Below are 14,750 nucleotides of genomic sequence, written 5' to 3'. Positions count from 1 at the left end.
GTGGGCTGGGCTGTGCTGTGTTTGTGCCGGGGAGCCTGCGTGTGGGCTGGGCTGTGCTGTGTTTGTGCCGGGGAGCCTGCGTGTGGGCTGTGCTGTGTTTGTGCCGGGGAGCCTGCGTGTGGGCTGGGCTGTGCTGTGTTTGTGCCGGGGAGCCTGCGTGTGGGCTGGGCTGTGCTGTGTTTGTGCCGGGGAGCCTGCGTGTGGGCTGGGCTGTGTTTGTGCCGGGGAGCCTGCGTGTGGGCTGGGCTGTGTTTGTGCCGGGGAGCCTGCGTGTGGGCTGGGCTGTGCTGTGTTAGTGCCGGGGAGCCTGCGTGTGGGCTGGGCTGTGTTGTGTTTGTGCCGGGGAGCCTGCGTGTGGGCTGGGCTGTGCTGTGTTTGTGCCGGGGAGCCTGCGTGTGGGCTGGGCTGTGTTTGTGCCGGGGAGCCTGCGTGTGGGCTGGGCTGTGTTTGTGCCGGGGAGCCTGCGTGTGGGCTGGGCTGTGCTGTGTTTGTGCCGGGGAGCCTGCGTGTGGGCTGGGCTGTGTTTGTGCCGGGGAGCCTGCGTGTGGGCTGTGCTGTGTTTGTGCCGGGGAGCCTGCGTGTGGCTGGGCTGTGTTTGTGCCGGGGAGCCTGCGTGTGGGCTGTGCTGTGTTTGTGCCGGGGAGCCTGCGTGTGGCTGGGTTGTGTTTGTGCCGGGGAGCCTGCGTGTGGGCTGTGCTGTGTTTGTGCCGGGGAGCCTGCGTGTGGGCTGGGCTGTGTTTGTGCCGGAGAGCCTGCGTGTGGGCTGTGCTGTGATTGTGCCGGGGAGCCTGCGTGTGGGCTGGGCTGTGTTTGTGCCGGGGAGCCTGCGTGTGGGCTGGGCTGTGTTTGTGCCGGGGAGCCTGCGTGTGGGCTGTGCTGTGCCGGGGAGCCTGCGTGTGGGCTGGGCTGTGTTTGTGCCGGGGAGCCTGCGTGTGGGCTGGGCTGTGTTTGTGCCGGGGAGCCTGCGTGTGGGCTGGGCTGTGTTTGTGCCGGGGAGCCTGCGTGTGGGCTGTGCTGTGCCGGGGAGCCTGCGTGTGGGCTGGGCTGTGTTTGTGCCGGGGAGCCTGCGTGTGGGCTGGGCTGTGCTGTGTTTGTGCCGGGGAGCCTGCGTGTGGGCTGGGCTGTGTTTGTGCCGGAGAGCCTGCGTGTGGGCTGTGCTGTGATTGTGCCGGGGAGCCTGCGTGTGGGCTGGGCTGTGTTTGTGCCGGGGAGCCTGCGTGTGGGCTGGGCTGTGTTTGTGCCGGGGAGCCCGCGTGTGGTCTGTGCTGTGCCGGGGAGCCTGCGTGTGGGCTGTGCTGTGATTGTGCCGGGGAGCCTGCGTGTGGGCTGGGCTGTGTTTGTGCCGGGGAGCCTGCGTGTGGGCTGGGCTGTGTTTGTGCCGGGGAGCCTGCGTGTGGGCTGTGCTGTGCCGGGGAGCCTGCGTGTGGGCTGGGCTGTGTTTGTGCCGGGGAGCCTGCGTGTGGGCTGGGCTGTGTTTGTGCCGGGGAGCCTGCGTGTGGGCTGTGCTGTGCTGTGCCGGGGAGCCTGCGTGTGGGCTGTGCTGTGTTTGTGCCGGGGAGCCTGCGTGTGGGCTGGGCTGTGTTTGTGCCGGGGAGCCTGCGTGTGGGCTGTGCTGTGCCGGGGAGCCTGCATGTGGGCTGGGCTGTGTTTGTGCCGGGGAGCCTGCGTGTGGGCTGGGCTGTGTTTGTGCCGGGGAGCTTGCGTGTGGGCTGGGCTGTGTTTGTGCCGGGGAGCCTGCGTGTGGGCTGGGCTGTGCTGTGTTTGTGCCGGGGAGCCTGCGTGTGGGCTGGACTGTGCTGTGTTTGTGCCGGGGAGCCTGCGTGTGGGCTGGGCTGTGTTTGTGCCGGGGAGCCTGCGTGTGGGCTGGGCTGTGTTTGTGCCTGGGAGCCTGCGTGTGGGCTGGGCTGTGTTGTGTTTGTGCCGGGGAGCCTGCGTGTGGGCTGGGCTGTGTTTGTGCCGGGGAGCCTGCGTGTGGGCTGGGCTGTGTTTGTGCCGGGGAGCCTGCGTGTGGGCTGTGCTGTGTTGTGTTTGTGCCGGGGAGCCTGCGTGTGGGCTGGGCTGTGCTGTGTTTGTGCCGTGGAGCCTGCGTGTGGGCTGGGCTGTGTTTGTGCCGGGGAGCCTGCGTGTGGGCTGTGCTGTGTTTGTGCCGTGGAGCCTGCGTGTGGGCTGGGCTGTGTTTGTGCCGGGGAGCCTGCGTGTGGGCTGGGCTGTGTTGTGTTTGTGCCGGGGAGCCTGCGTGTGGGCTGGGCTGTGTTTGTGCCGGGGAGCCTGCGTGTGGCTGGGTTGTGTTTGTGCCGGGGAGCCTGCGTGTGGGCTGGGCTGTGTTTGTGCCGGGGAGCCTGCGTGTGGGCTGGGTTGTGTTTGTGCCGGGGAGCCTGCGTGTGGCTGGGTTGTGTTTGTGCCGGGGAGCCTGCGTGTGGGCTGGGCTGTGTTTGTGCCGGGGAGCCTGCGTGTGGGCTGGGCTGTGTTTGTGCCGGGGAGCCTGCGTGTGGGCTGGGCTGTGTTTGTGCCGGGGAGCCTGCGTGTGGGCTGGGCTGTGTTTGTGCCGGGGAGCTTGCGTGTGGGCTGTGCTGTGTTTGTGCCGGGGAGCCTGCGTGTGGCTGGGTTGTGTTTGTGCCGGGGAGCCTGCGTGTGGCTGGGTTGTGTTTGTGCCGGGGAGCCTGCGTGTGGCTGGGTTGTGTTTGTGCCGGGGAGCCTGCGTGTGGGCTGGGCTGTGTTTGTGCCGGGGAGCCTGCGTGTGGGCTGGGCTGTGTTTGTGCCGGGGAGCCTGCGTGTGGGCTGGGCTGTGTTTGTGCCGGGGAGCCTGCGTGTGGGCTGGGCTGTGTTTGTGCCGGGGAGCCTGCGTGTGGGCTGGGTTGTGTTTGTGCCGGGGAGCCTGCGTGTGGGCTGGGCTGTGTTTGTGCCGGGGAGCCTGCGTGTGGGCTGGGCTGTGTTGTGTTTGTGCCGGGGAGCCTGCGTGTGGGCTGGGCTGTGTTTGTGCCGGGGAGCCTGCGTGTGGGCTGGGCTGTGTTTGTGCCGGGGAGCCTGCGTTTGGGCTGGGCTGTGTTTGACCGGGGAGCCTGCGTGTGGGCTGGGCTGTGTTTGTGCCGGGGAGCCTGCGTGTGGGCTGGGCTGTGTTTGTGCCGGGGAGCCTGCGTGTGGGCTGGGCTGTGTTTGTGCCGGGGGGCCTGCGTTTGGGCTGGGCTGTGTTTGTGCCGGGGAGCCTGCGTGTGGGCTGGGCTGTGTTTGTGCCGGGGAGCCTGCGTGTGGGCTGGGCTGTGATTGTGCCGGGGAGCCTGCGTGTGGGCTGGGCTGTGTTTGTGCCGGGGAGCCTGCGTGTGGGCTGGGCTGTGTTTGTGCCGGGGAGCCTGCGTGTGGGCTGGGCTGTGTTTGTGCCGGGGAGCCTGCGTGTGGGCTGGGCTGTGTTTGTGCCGGGGAGCCTGCGTGTGGGCTGGGCTGTGTTTGTGCCGGGGAGCCTGCGTGTGGGCTGGGCTGGGCTGTGTTTGTGCCGGGGAGCCTACGTGTGGGCTGGGCTGTGTTTGTGCCGGGGAGCCTGCGTTTGGGCTGGGCTGTGTTTGTGCCGGGGAGCCTGCGTGTGGGCTGGGCTGTGTTTGTGCCGGGGAGCCTACGTGTGGGCTGGGCTGTGTTTGTGCCGGGGAGCCTGCGTGTGGGCTGGGCTGTGTTTGTGCCGGGGAGCCTGCGTGTGGGCTGGGCTGGGCTGTGTTTGTGCCGGGGAGCCTACGTGTGGGCTGGGCTGTGTTTGTGCCGGGGAGCCTGCGTGTGGGCTGGGCTGTGTTGTGTTTGTGCCGGGGAGCCTGCGTGTGGGCTGTGTTGTGTTTGTGCCGGGGAGCCTGCGTGTGGGCTGGGCTGTGTTTGTGCCGGGGAGCCTGCGTGTGGGCTGGGCTGTGTTTGTGCCGGGGAGCCTGCGTGTGGGCTGGGCTGTGCTGTGTTTGTGCCGGGGAGCCTGCGTGTGGGCTGTGCTGTGCTGTGTTTGTGCCGGGGAGCCTGCGTGTGGGCTGTGCTGTGCTGTGTTTGTGCCGGGGAGCCTGCGTGTGGGCTGTGCTGTGCTGTGTTTGTGCCGGGGAGCCTGCGTGTGGGCTGGGCTGTGTTTGTGCCGGGGAGCCTGCGTGTGGGCTGGGCTGTGTTTGTGCCGGGGAGCCTGCGTGTGGGCTGGGCTGTGTTTGTGCCGGGGAGCCTGCGTGTGGGCTGGGCTGTGCTGTGTTTGTGCCGGGGAGCCTGCGTGTGGGCTGGGCTGTGTTTGTGCCGGGGAGCCTGCGTGTGGGCTGGGCTGTGCTGTGTTTGTGCCGGGGAGCCTGCGTGTGGGCTGGGCTGTGTTTGTGCCGGGGAGCCTGCGTGTGGGCTGGGCTGTGCTGTGTTTGTGCCGGGGAGCCTGCGTGTGGGCTGGGCTGTGCTGTGTTTGTGCCGGGGAGCCTGCGTGTGGGCTGTGCTGTGTTTGTGCCGGGGAGCCTGCGTGTGGGCTGGGCTGTGCTGTGTTTGTGCCGGGGAGCCTGCGTGTGGGCTGGGCTGTGTTTGTGCCGGGGAGCCTGCGTGTGGGCTGGGCTGTGTTGTGTTTGTGCAGGGGAGCCTGCGTGTGGGCTGGGCTGTGTTGTGTTTGTGCCGGGGAGCCTGCGTGTGGGCTGGGCTGTGCTGTGTTTGTGCCGGGGAGCCTGCGTGTGGGCTGGGCTGTGTTTATGCCGGGGAGCCTGCGTGTGGGCTGGGCTGGGCTGTGTTTGTGCCGGGGAGCCTGCGTGTGGGCTGTGCTGGGCTGTGTTTGTGCCGGGGAGCCTGCGTGTGGGCTGGGCTGGGCTGTGTTTGTGCCGGGGAGCCTGCGTGTGGGCTGTGCGGTGTTTGTGCCGGGGAGCCTGCGTGTGGGCTGTGCTGTGTTTGTGCCGGGGAGCCTGCGTGTGGGCTGGGCTGTGCTGTGTTTGTGCCGGGGAGCCTGCGTGTGGGCTGTGCTGTGTTTGTGCCGGGGAGCCTGCGTGTGGGCTGTGCTGTGTTTGTGCCGGGGAGCCTGCGTGTGGGCTGGGCTGTGTTTGTGCCGGGGAGCCTGCGTGTGGGCTGTGCTGTGTTTGTGCCGGGGAGCCTGCGTGTGGGCTGGGCTGTGTTTGTGCCGGGGAGCCTGCGTGTGGGCTGGGCTGTGTTTGTGCCGGGGAGCCTGCGTGTGGGCTGTGTTGTGTTTGTGCCGGGGAGCCTGCGTGTGGGCTGGGCTGTGTTTGTTCCGGGGAGCCTGCGTGTGGGCTGGGCTGTGTTTGTGCCGGGGAGCCTGCGTGTGGGCTGGGCTGTGTTTGTGCCGGGGAGCCTGCGTGTGGGCTGGGCTGTGTTTGTGCCGGGGAGCCTGCGTGTGGGCTGTGCTGTGTTTGTGCCGGGGAGCCTGCGTGTGGGCTGTGCTGTGTTTGTGCCGGGGAGCCTGCGTGTGGGCTGGGCTGTGTTTGTACCGGGGAGCCTGCGTGTGGGCTGGGCTGTGCTGTGTTTGTGCCGGGGAGCCTGCGTGTGGGCTGGGCTGTGTTTGTGCCGGGGAGCCTGCGTGTGGGCTGGGCTGTGTTTGTGCTGGGGAGCCTGCGTGTGGGCTGGGCTGTGTTTGTGCCGGGGAGCCTGCGTGTGGGCTGGGCTGTGTTTGTGCCGGGGAGCCTGCGTGTGGGCTGTGCTGTGCTGTGTTTGTGCCGGGGAGCCTGCGTGTGGGCTGGGCTGTGCTGTGTTTGTGCCGGGGAGCCTGCGTGTGGGCTGGGCTGTGCTGTGTTTGTGCCGGGGAGCCTGCGTGTGGGCTGGGCTGTGCTGTGTTTGTGCCGGGGAGCCTGCGTGTGGGCTGGGCTGTGTTTGTGCCGGGGAGCCTGCGTGTGGGCTGGGCTGTGCTGTGTTTGTGCCGGGGAGCCTGCGTGTGGGCTGGGCTGTGTTTGTGCCGGGGAGCCTGCGTGTGGGCTGGGCTGTGCTGTGTTTGTGCCGGGGAGCCTGCGTGTGGGCTGGGCTTTGCTGTGTTTGTGCCGGGGAGCCTGCGTGTGGGCTGTGCTGTGTTTGTGCCGGGGAGCCTGCGTATGGAATTACTTTGTGCAGACAGTGAACTGTTGAGGTCTCCAGATTAAGCAGATTACGGCTGTTTGCTGCATGTTGTTGGTTAACCCCCCTTATCTACGTGGACTGCAGGGATTTACCTGCGTATACCGCGGGTTCGCGTAACTATGCTACTGTTTGTGGGGCTTACCTAGGGATTCGCTGGCTTCCATTAGACACCTCAGCGCTCATTGGAGACCCCCATTGACTCAGCTAGTGGCACTAATCACGACTTATTCTGCTAGGAAGTGCTGCAGTTTGGATTTTAGATAACCAAAATAAAAAGGAAGCCAAAATCATTTCCCTAATTTTAAATGCCACTAGGTGCACTATTGCTAAGAATTGGAAACAACCTGCCCTTCCCACACCTGCAGTTTGGAAAGCATGTAACATAGCAACTACATGTTGCCGCCCTCCTCCCGCTCCCTCCTATGTTACTACACTATGTAGTACCAGAGGAATGTGGCTTCCAACAGGGTTGTCCCCTAACAGGTATCATAACCTACAATTAATCTACTTTTCTTCAGGACCAATACAGCAACTTTGAACTATATTAAGAGGAAACAATTTGCACCACTCATACTAAATACGAAATATCAGTGTGCAGATTGAGGGAGCTTCTCATTTTCCCCCCCTACAGTTTGTTTAAAAATCTAAAGCAATGTTTGCAAAAAACAAATACAATAAAAATAGGGGTGTTGGAAGGAAGTGGTTGCCTTAATATAGAGGAACTTGGAGGTCAATATTGCCTATGACCCAATATACACATTGTTAGGGAAACCTATAGATCAGGGGAGTGCAATCTTTTTTTCCCTGCGCCCCCTGCCAGCTGTCGTCCCCCCCCCCCTTACCGTGGCTCTGACGTCACGTTTCCACGGCAACGCGACGGCACATGACCCAGCAGCGTCATTTCATTCCGCGTCACCACGAGCGTCTGAACCAAGGTAAGGAGACGTTTACAGAGGCCTTGTAGATCCCCCGGCATTAATTTAAATGCCTTCGGGAAGCGTGCGGGGCCTCTTTAAACCCGGCGCCCCCCCCCCCCCCGCAGCGAATCTGACGCCCCCCACTTTGCACAGCCCTGCTATAGATAACCAAAATAAAAAGGAAGCCAAAATCATTTCCCTAATTTTAAATGCCACTACTGCTAAGAATTGGAAACAACCTGCCCTTCCCACACCAAATAAACAATAACATTTGGCATATAGTATACATGGGGAAAACTCTCCGCTTATCTGAATGGTTCCACCTCACAGTTCTCACTGACTTGGGCCTCTTGGTTCCGACATGCTGGTATATCTCCATACTTAAGATTAAAATATTCTGAACGGTGTGATCTACACTATATTAAAACTGATGTTTAATATATTGTATATGTACAATGCTGTATCCTTCCTTCTCCCCCTCCCCCTCCCCATAATGATGCTGATATTATAAGTGTCCATTTTAATAACAATATTTACTGCATTATTATTATATTACAGGTATTACTGATAAGTGTTCATGTTAATAATAATATTGCAGTCACTATTTATAGAAATGTATATTGTGTATTAATAATTATACTGATAATAGAAGTCTGCGTTTTATTAAAAACAATCATAATAATTCTTTTTAGATCATAGGTAGGACTGATAGATAATTCTACTGATGATGAGTGCAGTTTCCCTCCCTTATTATTGAGACTATTTGAATGTGATCATTACTATTGATTCCAGTCCCCCTGCCACTACTGTCTCCCCTATTTGTCCACTCTGAGCCTCCATAGACGTCCCTCCATGCCAGGCCTCCCTACTCACCTGCACACCCACATTGGCTTTCGCAACAGTCGCTTTACGGCAGCAGCAGTTCTGCCTGCCCGTTGCCATGGCAAGCTGCTTGGACCGCCATTTTCCATGGCAACAGCGCGCCCGCCCCTCCTGCGCTCTGTGAAAGGGGGGGGGGGGGGAGTTACTCTTCGGCTCCAGTAATTGGCTGATATAGGCTGAAAAAGCTGTCTGTCATCTATCAGCGCTGAGGATGGAAGCTTTGCTTGGTAATGATTGGGTAGCGGATTAGCCCCGCCCAGTAGAGGGCGGAAATAGCTGCTGCACTCTAGCAGGAAGGTGGAAGGTGGGTACAGGAGCTGCTCTTAATGCTCCCCATTAACAGAAAGAATGCCGAGTAATTGGGGACCCCTCATAGATATGTACGGTGTGTAACAGGATAATGTTTGCAGCACTAGTTGCAATTAGGCCTCAAAACCAAGACAAGTTCCACAGAGTAATAATGATGTTTTTTAAATTAATATGTGTTCATGTAACACACACCGCTATATGTGTGTGTGTGTGTGTGTGTGTGTGTGTGTGTGTGTGTGTGTGTGTGTGTGTGTGTATATATATATACATACTTGTATATTAAAATCGTCTATTTTTGTAGCATAGATTAATTTGCAGGCACAATGTGTTGCTTCCCCCAAGAGCTTGCTATCTAATTTTTTGGTGCCTCAGACATAAGGAAATATATGCAATATGACCTGAAGCAAAAACTGAATTTTAAGTCAAAATTAGATTGTAAGCTCTTAGGATCAGATACTCATTGTGCTTGCACTTTTTGTATGTACAGCGCTGGATTCACTGTCAGCACTAATCAAGCATAAATGATTATCTTGTTATTCCTTTGCAGTGTTCACAGCACCGATGAAGATGATAGAGAGCATAGATTGTGCATCCCCTGGTTCCGGCCAGGATATGTGGGCAGATATCTGCCCATGTGCTTCTGACTCCCAGCAGGTGAACTGCACACAGGCCTTTTCAGACTCATTCCTGGGCGCTTCACCTGATGGAACAGACCAAAGGGAATTCCAGGATGGAAACCAGTCTGAGACTCTACATGGTGCTCTCCAGAGCAGCCAGAAACCGTGGGCCCCACTCAAAGATTCTGAGCTGTATTTAGCATCTCTAGGTGAGTATGGAGTTATTTGTATAACGCTTCCCGTGGAAAGGTGCAAAAGAAAACAACACTGAAAACTAATTGCACAAATATAATCAGATTTTGATGCAAGTATTTGGCTGTTTTTTGGATATATATATATATATATCAAAAAATAAATAGATGATACCGTTCTGTTGCTAACGAAATGCTTTTATTTGTGCGAGCTTTCGAGATGCACTGATTTTGGTACTGATACCTCTACATGAAAATATGGACGGTACTGATACCTCTACATGTGTGTGTGTGTATGTGTATATATATATATATATATATATATATATATATATATATATATATATATATATATATATATATATATATATATATATATATATATATATATATATTCCAATATAAAAAATAGTTTTCTTTGTACATGTGTATATAAATCCCAGTGTTAGCAGTGGAAATCTAACTCCGTGCGTGCGTGTATAAAAACGTCTGTTGTTTTCTGTATTCAGAGCGCAGATTGCAGAAGATTAAAGGGCTGTCACATGAAGTGACTTCCAAGGACATGCTGCGTTCTCTAGGCCAAGCTAAGAAGGAATGCTGGGACAGGTTCCTGCAGGAGACCTTCGAACACGAGGCTTACGTGGGGGACAGTGAGGTGGATCCAAGGTACAGTGAAAGCAATTAGACATGCACTAAATGTTCAGGTAGTCAGGAAAGATGTTACAGGGCTGCACTGTTTCGTTGTAATTAGGATATCTATCTCTATATCTTCTATGGCAGCGGTGCATAAACTGGGGGGACGCAAGATTATTCAGAGGGGGCACGGGCGGTTGCAGAGGCCCCGTGCTCTTCCCCCATTTAAATTAATGCCGGGGTATCGCGTGAGGCCTCTGCAACTTCACTTACCTTCTCTTCGGCGACGCGTCGCCATGGCAACGCGGCATGGCATGGCAACGTGACGTCACGTGATCCCGCGACGTCATTTGACGCCTGGAGAGAAAGTAAGGGAGGGGGGGGCGTGAGCAGGGAGGGAAGCAGGAAGGGGGGCTCGAGCAGCAAAGATTGCACAGCGCTGTTCTATGGGATCACAGTAAATGTGGCGGTGGTGGAAGAATTATCTCAAATGTTTTCCATTTGTTTAAAGCAGGGGTGCGCAATCTGGGGGGCACGAGATTTCCTGCGGGGTGGCGCTTATAGCGGCCCCGCTCTCTTCCTTAAAGCATTTCAATGAAATGCCGGGGGAGTGCGCGCGTGAGGCCTCTAACTCCCTTACCTGGTCTCCGGCGGCTTCTGGAAACGCGGTGTCATTTGGGGTCAGAAAACGCTGGCGGGCAGGGGGGAGCAGACTAAAAAGTTTGCGCACCCCTGTATTACAGTAAGGAATAGATGTGTCAGTGGGGTTATATTGGGAATTGATATGTCAATTATATTATATTGGTGACCCTAGTGTGTGTGTGTGTCCGTTGTCAGAAATAGAGTTTCGTCAATGCATATATAACCAGTTGCATCAAACTCTGCGCCTCTCGCTGCCAGTTCTGCAACACATGAGATGGAGTAAACCTCCCTGGCCAACAAGATTTTTGACCCTTTTTCTACCAGAGGTTGTGTTGCAGGCCCCTCTGCCAGGGAAAAGGTTACACCTGACCCAGCCACGAGCAATAATAATAACTGTAGTAATAAAAAAAATATTTCTATATTGCTACTTGCCAAAGAATATTTTTATTAGCGTTGAACACATAGCCCTTTAAATATTTATTTTGCATCACGAACCTTTTATTATATAACTTCTCTTGCTAATTTGGCTGTTTGTTGGGACATTTTGTTGTTTTTCCGCTAGCTCACATAGTGCCCCCGGGGCTTGACATACTAAGGACACACACGTGCTCTGCAGTAGGCTCGAACAAACCTGAACATCCCTCATCACGACCCTAAGACTCACCAAGACGACAGCTGCTGTCCCAGAAAATCAGGCCTCGTTACTTCGTTTTTTCATTGACTTACTAATTCTGCTTTTATTTATAGCTGCCTGCTGGGTATTGATTGTTCTTTTTTTTTTTTCTTCCAATTCTCACATTTTCAGCACGCTGGAACATCTGAGGCGGTGGCTGCAGCCAGAGAAAGTCGCTATAAGTGCCGAAGAGATGCAATGCCTGATACTCGCCGAATCTCCATCAGAGAAGCAGGCACACTCGCAGGACTCGTCAGCAGCCGAACCGTGAGATCCTCCAACCACACAAACTACCTACACCGGAGACCAACTTTTATATCTTGTCTGCAATGCGGGCGGAGAATGGGGGGAGGAGGGAATCGTGAGGACGGCTGTGGGTGGCAAACGAGATTGAGAGATGCTTTGGAGTGGGACTTTGCTACGGTCTTTTACATGAAGCTATGCAGGTCCAGCTGTCTGTGTTTCCCCCCCACACATTATCAGTCATCGGCATTAAGGAGGGTCTCTTCTGTAGCCAGACAAATGCAGAATACGGAAGCAGCGTTACATGGAAGATACTGTTCCAAATGTACTAAGCGGTGCTATTCCATAAGATCTCTCTCTACTTTACCTGCTCATTTAATGAGCTATACCAGGTGGGGCCAATTCTAATCCTCAAGGGCCAACAAGAGGTCAGTTTTTCAGGATACCCCTGCTTCAGCACAGGATTGAGCCACCTGTGTTGAAGCAGGGAGATCCTGAAAACCTGTTGGTGGCCCTTGAGGACTGGTGTTGGCCACCCTGACCTAAGCCAAACTCGTAATGAGCTATGGTGTAACACCACCAATTAAATATGGACCATAATCTTTTCCATCACCTAGCCTTGAATCATGCTATTGTGTGTGTGTGTGCCTGTGCGCGCGTGCCTGTGCGCGCGCGCCTGTGTGCGTGCGCCTGTGTGTGCGCGCGCCTGTCTGTCTACTGGGATTTCTATAGCTCTGTACCTGCCTTGTATTTTCTTTGGCCTGGGACATAGTACAACAGGCCGTGCTGAGCCGCGCTGAGCAGATGCACTTACCCCCTGCATCTGTGATCAGCGCGGCTTTAGCAGCCGCTTCCGCATGCGTGCGGAGGCTGAGAAATTTTCAGCAGACAGCCAGGTTTGAATTTCGGCGCGGAGGAGCGGTCACGTGACCGCAACCATCCAATGGGAACAAGGGACTAGTCACGCCTCCCGCCACGCCCCAAAGCGCGCTCACTGCCTCGTCTGCCAGGACGCAAAAAAGCCCCAGCTTGAGCAGGCGAGGCAGAGCAGGAGCGCGGCTCAGCGCGGCCCGAGGCACCATGCCCGAGGCCTTTGACTGATTCCTGCGCTCTCTTGATCCCATTGACTCTTGTTTTGAGAGTATATGGCCATACAGGAAGTAAGCTTGTGGTTTTGCGCTGTTCAGGTGTCGGGAGCAGTATACATTAGAACAGGGGTGTGCAAACTGGGTGGCGCGGGATTTTTTTTGGGGGGGTCGCGGGCGGTTGCAGAGGCCCCGTGCTCTTCCCCGCGGCATTTCAATTAAATGCCGGGGGACCGCGTGAGGCCTCTACAACCTCAACTTACAGGGATTCAGACGACTTCTGGACGCGTCGCTATGGTAACGTGCGTCAAATGATGCTGCGGGGTCACATGACCTGTAACGTTCTTTGACGCTGGATCACAGGAAAGGGGGGAGCGCTGGGGCTGGCAGGCAGGGGGGTGCTGCGCAGTAACTGTGCACCCCTGCATTAAAAGATATTTCTATTATTAGATATGTTGATGAAAGATGCATAGGAAGATAGAAAAAAAAACCAGACATTTATGAAATTAACGATTGCAACACGAGAAATAATATAACATTTAGGATAGCGTGCAGACCTCACAAAATTAAATCAAAATGAAACCCAGGGTTTTTCAGCCTCTTCAGCCTTCAGCTCCCATTATCCTCCTGTGCAGAATAAGATGTACGAGGCAGAGACCCAGTGCGCAGATAACTGTGTTTGTGTGTGGAAAGGTTTCATATTTTACACACATTATATTGACACCGATGAACTACTCGCTTGGCTGCCTAAAATATTTTACTTTTAATTACGGAATGTCCCTATTTGTTAAATTCTGTGTTTTATATTGTTTTGGAAATTAAAAGCAACTGCTTCAGAATTCACGACGCTCGAATAGTATTACTAAATCAATAGGCGGTATTGATCACTACAACAAAGTCCAGGTCAATTTTAAAAAAAGGATATAGGGTGGATGGTCCAAATAATTCCTGGGGTCTGGGCAGCTTCTGTGGAGTATTCCAATTTGCAGGGGATCTAAAAAACAAAAAGCAGAAGTGCATGCCCCATAGCGTGTTACCGTTTAATACATAGTTACATAGTAGATGAGGTTGAAAAAAGACGTAGGCCCATCAAGTTCAACCTATGCTAAATTTAGACAACAGATACTTTATCCTATTTCTATACTTAATTATTGATCCAGAGGAAGGCAAACAAAAAACCCCTGTGTCATATCATCCAATGATATCTCATAAAGGGAAAAATAAATTCCTTCTTGACTCCAAGAATTGGCAATCGGATTACTCCCTGGATCCCATGTATACTTATTTGGTATATCCCTGTATGGAAACAAAAGAAAACAGCGCACAACGCCAAATGGTGAAACAAGTTCAACAATATTATATAAATTAAAGCTAAGCCTGCTGTCTACAAGCACTCCTAAATCCTTCTCCATCAAGGATTCCCCCAATTTATCCCTATTTAATGTGTAAGTCGCCAGTTTATTCTTGCTTCCCAAATGCAGAACCTTACATTTATCTGTATTAAACCTCATCTGCCATTTACTTGCCCACGTTTCCAGTTTCCCCAAGTCGTTCTGGAGAGAAATAACATCCTGCTCTGATTTTACTACCTTACACAATTTAGTGTCATCAGCAAATATGGAGACTTTGCTCTCAATGCCAACCTCAAGGTCATCAATAAACAAGTTAAAAAGGTTATTAGTACATGTATTAGGTTGATGAAAACCTTAATAATGGACACTCACAAAGGTGTTTAAAATCGCATGGTAGAAAAACCTGATAGCAGGTAGGAATCTCTGCTGTGTCTGCAGGAACACTGGAACCAGGATGAATCTCCTCCCGGCTGTAACCTCCGGTCTGGACGGCCTCTGTTAGGCTCACTTGTGATGTTATTCAGTGTCCCAGGGGAGCAGGGGAAAGGATCCAGTGGCGCTGTGAAAGAGTGCGCACTCGGCGTTCAGCAGCCGATGTGTGCGCAGACACTGCGCAGCAGGGGAGTCCCAAATTGTCCACGATCTGGGGGTGGGGCTAGACCTAGCGCGTCAAATGATGTCACTACCGGAACCACCAATCAGAACGGCCGTACGCATTTCATCGCTGGCAAGCAACTTCCTCAGGGGCATTGCTCAGGTGCCATCAGTCCCTGCTTCAGCACAGGTGGCTCAGTCTTTGACTGAGCCTCTGATTGAGACACCTGTGCTGAAGCAGGGATATCCATAAAACCTGGCCTGTTGGTGGCCCTTGAGGACTGAGTTTGAGACCCTTGCTCTAAAAAGGTTTTTTTTGTCACATAAATCCCATAAAACTAATATAAAGTGGAACTGTAAATTTGTAAATGAAAAAAGTAGTGTAATTCTGGACTGAAAAATGTTCACATAATATCTTATTTCAGATTGAAGGTCCCTGAGAGGGGCTGTTTCCTAGGATTCATTCAGACCCAGATTTACCGACCTGTGCTATCCTACAAGACGCCGTCCTGCGGCAGAACACAACTTTACAATCAATTCACGTGCATGGGGCAGTAATGTGTCGTTTGCTGCGGGAAG

At 54.6% G+C, this 14,750-nt stretch overlaps 2 protein-coding genes across 8 annotated transcripts in view; one reads left to right on the top strand and one right to left on the bottom strand.

Moving 5' to 3' along the window:
• The window catches only part of LOC142502433 (protein-L-isoaspartate(D-aspartate) O-methyltransferase-like), a 29,743-nt gene extending 21,777 nt beyond the window's left edge, over window positions 1-7,966 (bottom strand). The window contains exon 1 of one of the 5 annotated variants that reach the window (XM_075613407.1): window positions 7,824-7,966. In XM_075613407.1, coding sequence (XP_075469522.1) covers window positions 7,824-7,921 — 98 coding nt within the window. In that variant the 5' untranslated portion in view covers window positions 7,922-7,966. Of the gene's footprint in view, window positions 1-6,175; window positions 6,289-6,875; window positions 7,025-7,730; window positions 7,800-7,823 lie in introns of those variants that run through there. The other 4 variants (XM_075613408.1, XM_075613413.1, XM_075613406.1 and 1 more) reach the window with 4 other exon arrangements.
• Window positions 7,967-7,981: 15 nt separating this feature from the next.
• CCDC32 (coiled-coil domain containing 32) lies at window positions 7,982-13,064 on the top strand. Of its 3 annotated transcripts, none has more exons than XM_075613416.1 (4): window positions 7,982-8,136; window positions 8,689-8,967; window positions 9,459-9,615; window positions 11,030-13,064. In XM_075613416.1, exons 2-4 carry the CDS (start codon window positions 8,703-8,705, stop codon window positions 11,166-11,168), a joined length of 561 nt encoding a protein of 186 aa, XP_075469531.1. In that variant the 5' UTR covers window positions 7,982-8,136; window positions 8,689-8,702; the 3' UTR covers window positions 11,169-13,064. The 3 variants fall into 3 exon arrangements, with proteins under 3 accessions (XP_075469531.1, XP_075469532.1, XP_075469529.1); XM_075613417.1 differs by lacking the exon at window positions 11,030-13,064 and adding an exon at window positions 10,787-11,018 and having other exon boundaries at window positions 8,101-8,217; XM_075613414.1 differs by having other exon boundaries at window positions 8,111-8,217.
• Window positions 13,065-14,750: the final 1,686 nt, after the last annotated feature.

This window comes from Ascaphus truei, chromosome 9, assembly GCF_040206685.1.
Source record: "Ascaphus truei isolate aAscTru1 chromosome 9, aAscTru1.hap1, whole genome shotgun sequence".
NCBI classification, from domain to species: domain Eukaryota; kingdom Metazoa; phylum Chordata; class Amphibia; order Anura; family Ascaphidae; genus Ascaphus; species Ascaphus truei.
The sequence above is the reverse complement of the archived record's forward strand: the minus strand, read 5'-3'. Positions and strand labels throughout refer to the sequence as shown.

Bases quoted from the DNA above. Each gene is read 5' to 3' on its own strand.
- CCDC32 (XM_075613414.1), top strand. From the start codon at position 8,181: ATGCCGAGTAATTGGGGACCCCTCATAGATATGTACG. The intron at 8,218-8,688 runs GTGTGTAACAGG...ATTCCTTTGCAG, and splicing joins ACCCCTCATAGATATGTACG to TGTTCACAGCACCGATGAAG. The intron at 9,616-11,029 runs GTACAGTGAAAG...TCACATTTTCAG, and splicing joins GACAGTGAGGTGGATCCAAG to CACGCTGGAACATCTGAGGC.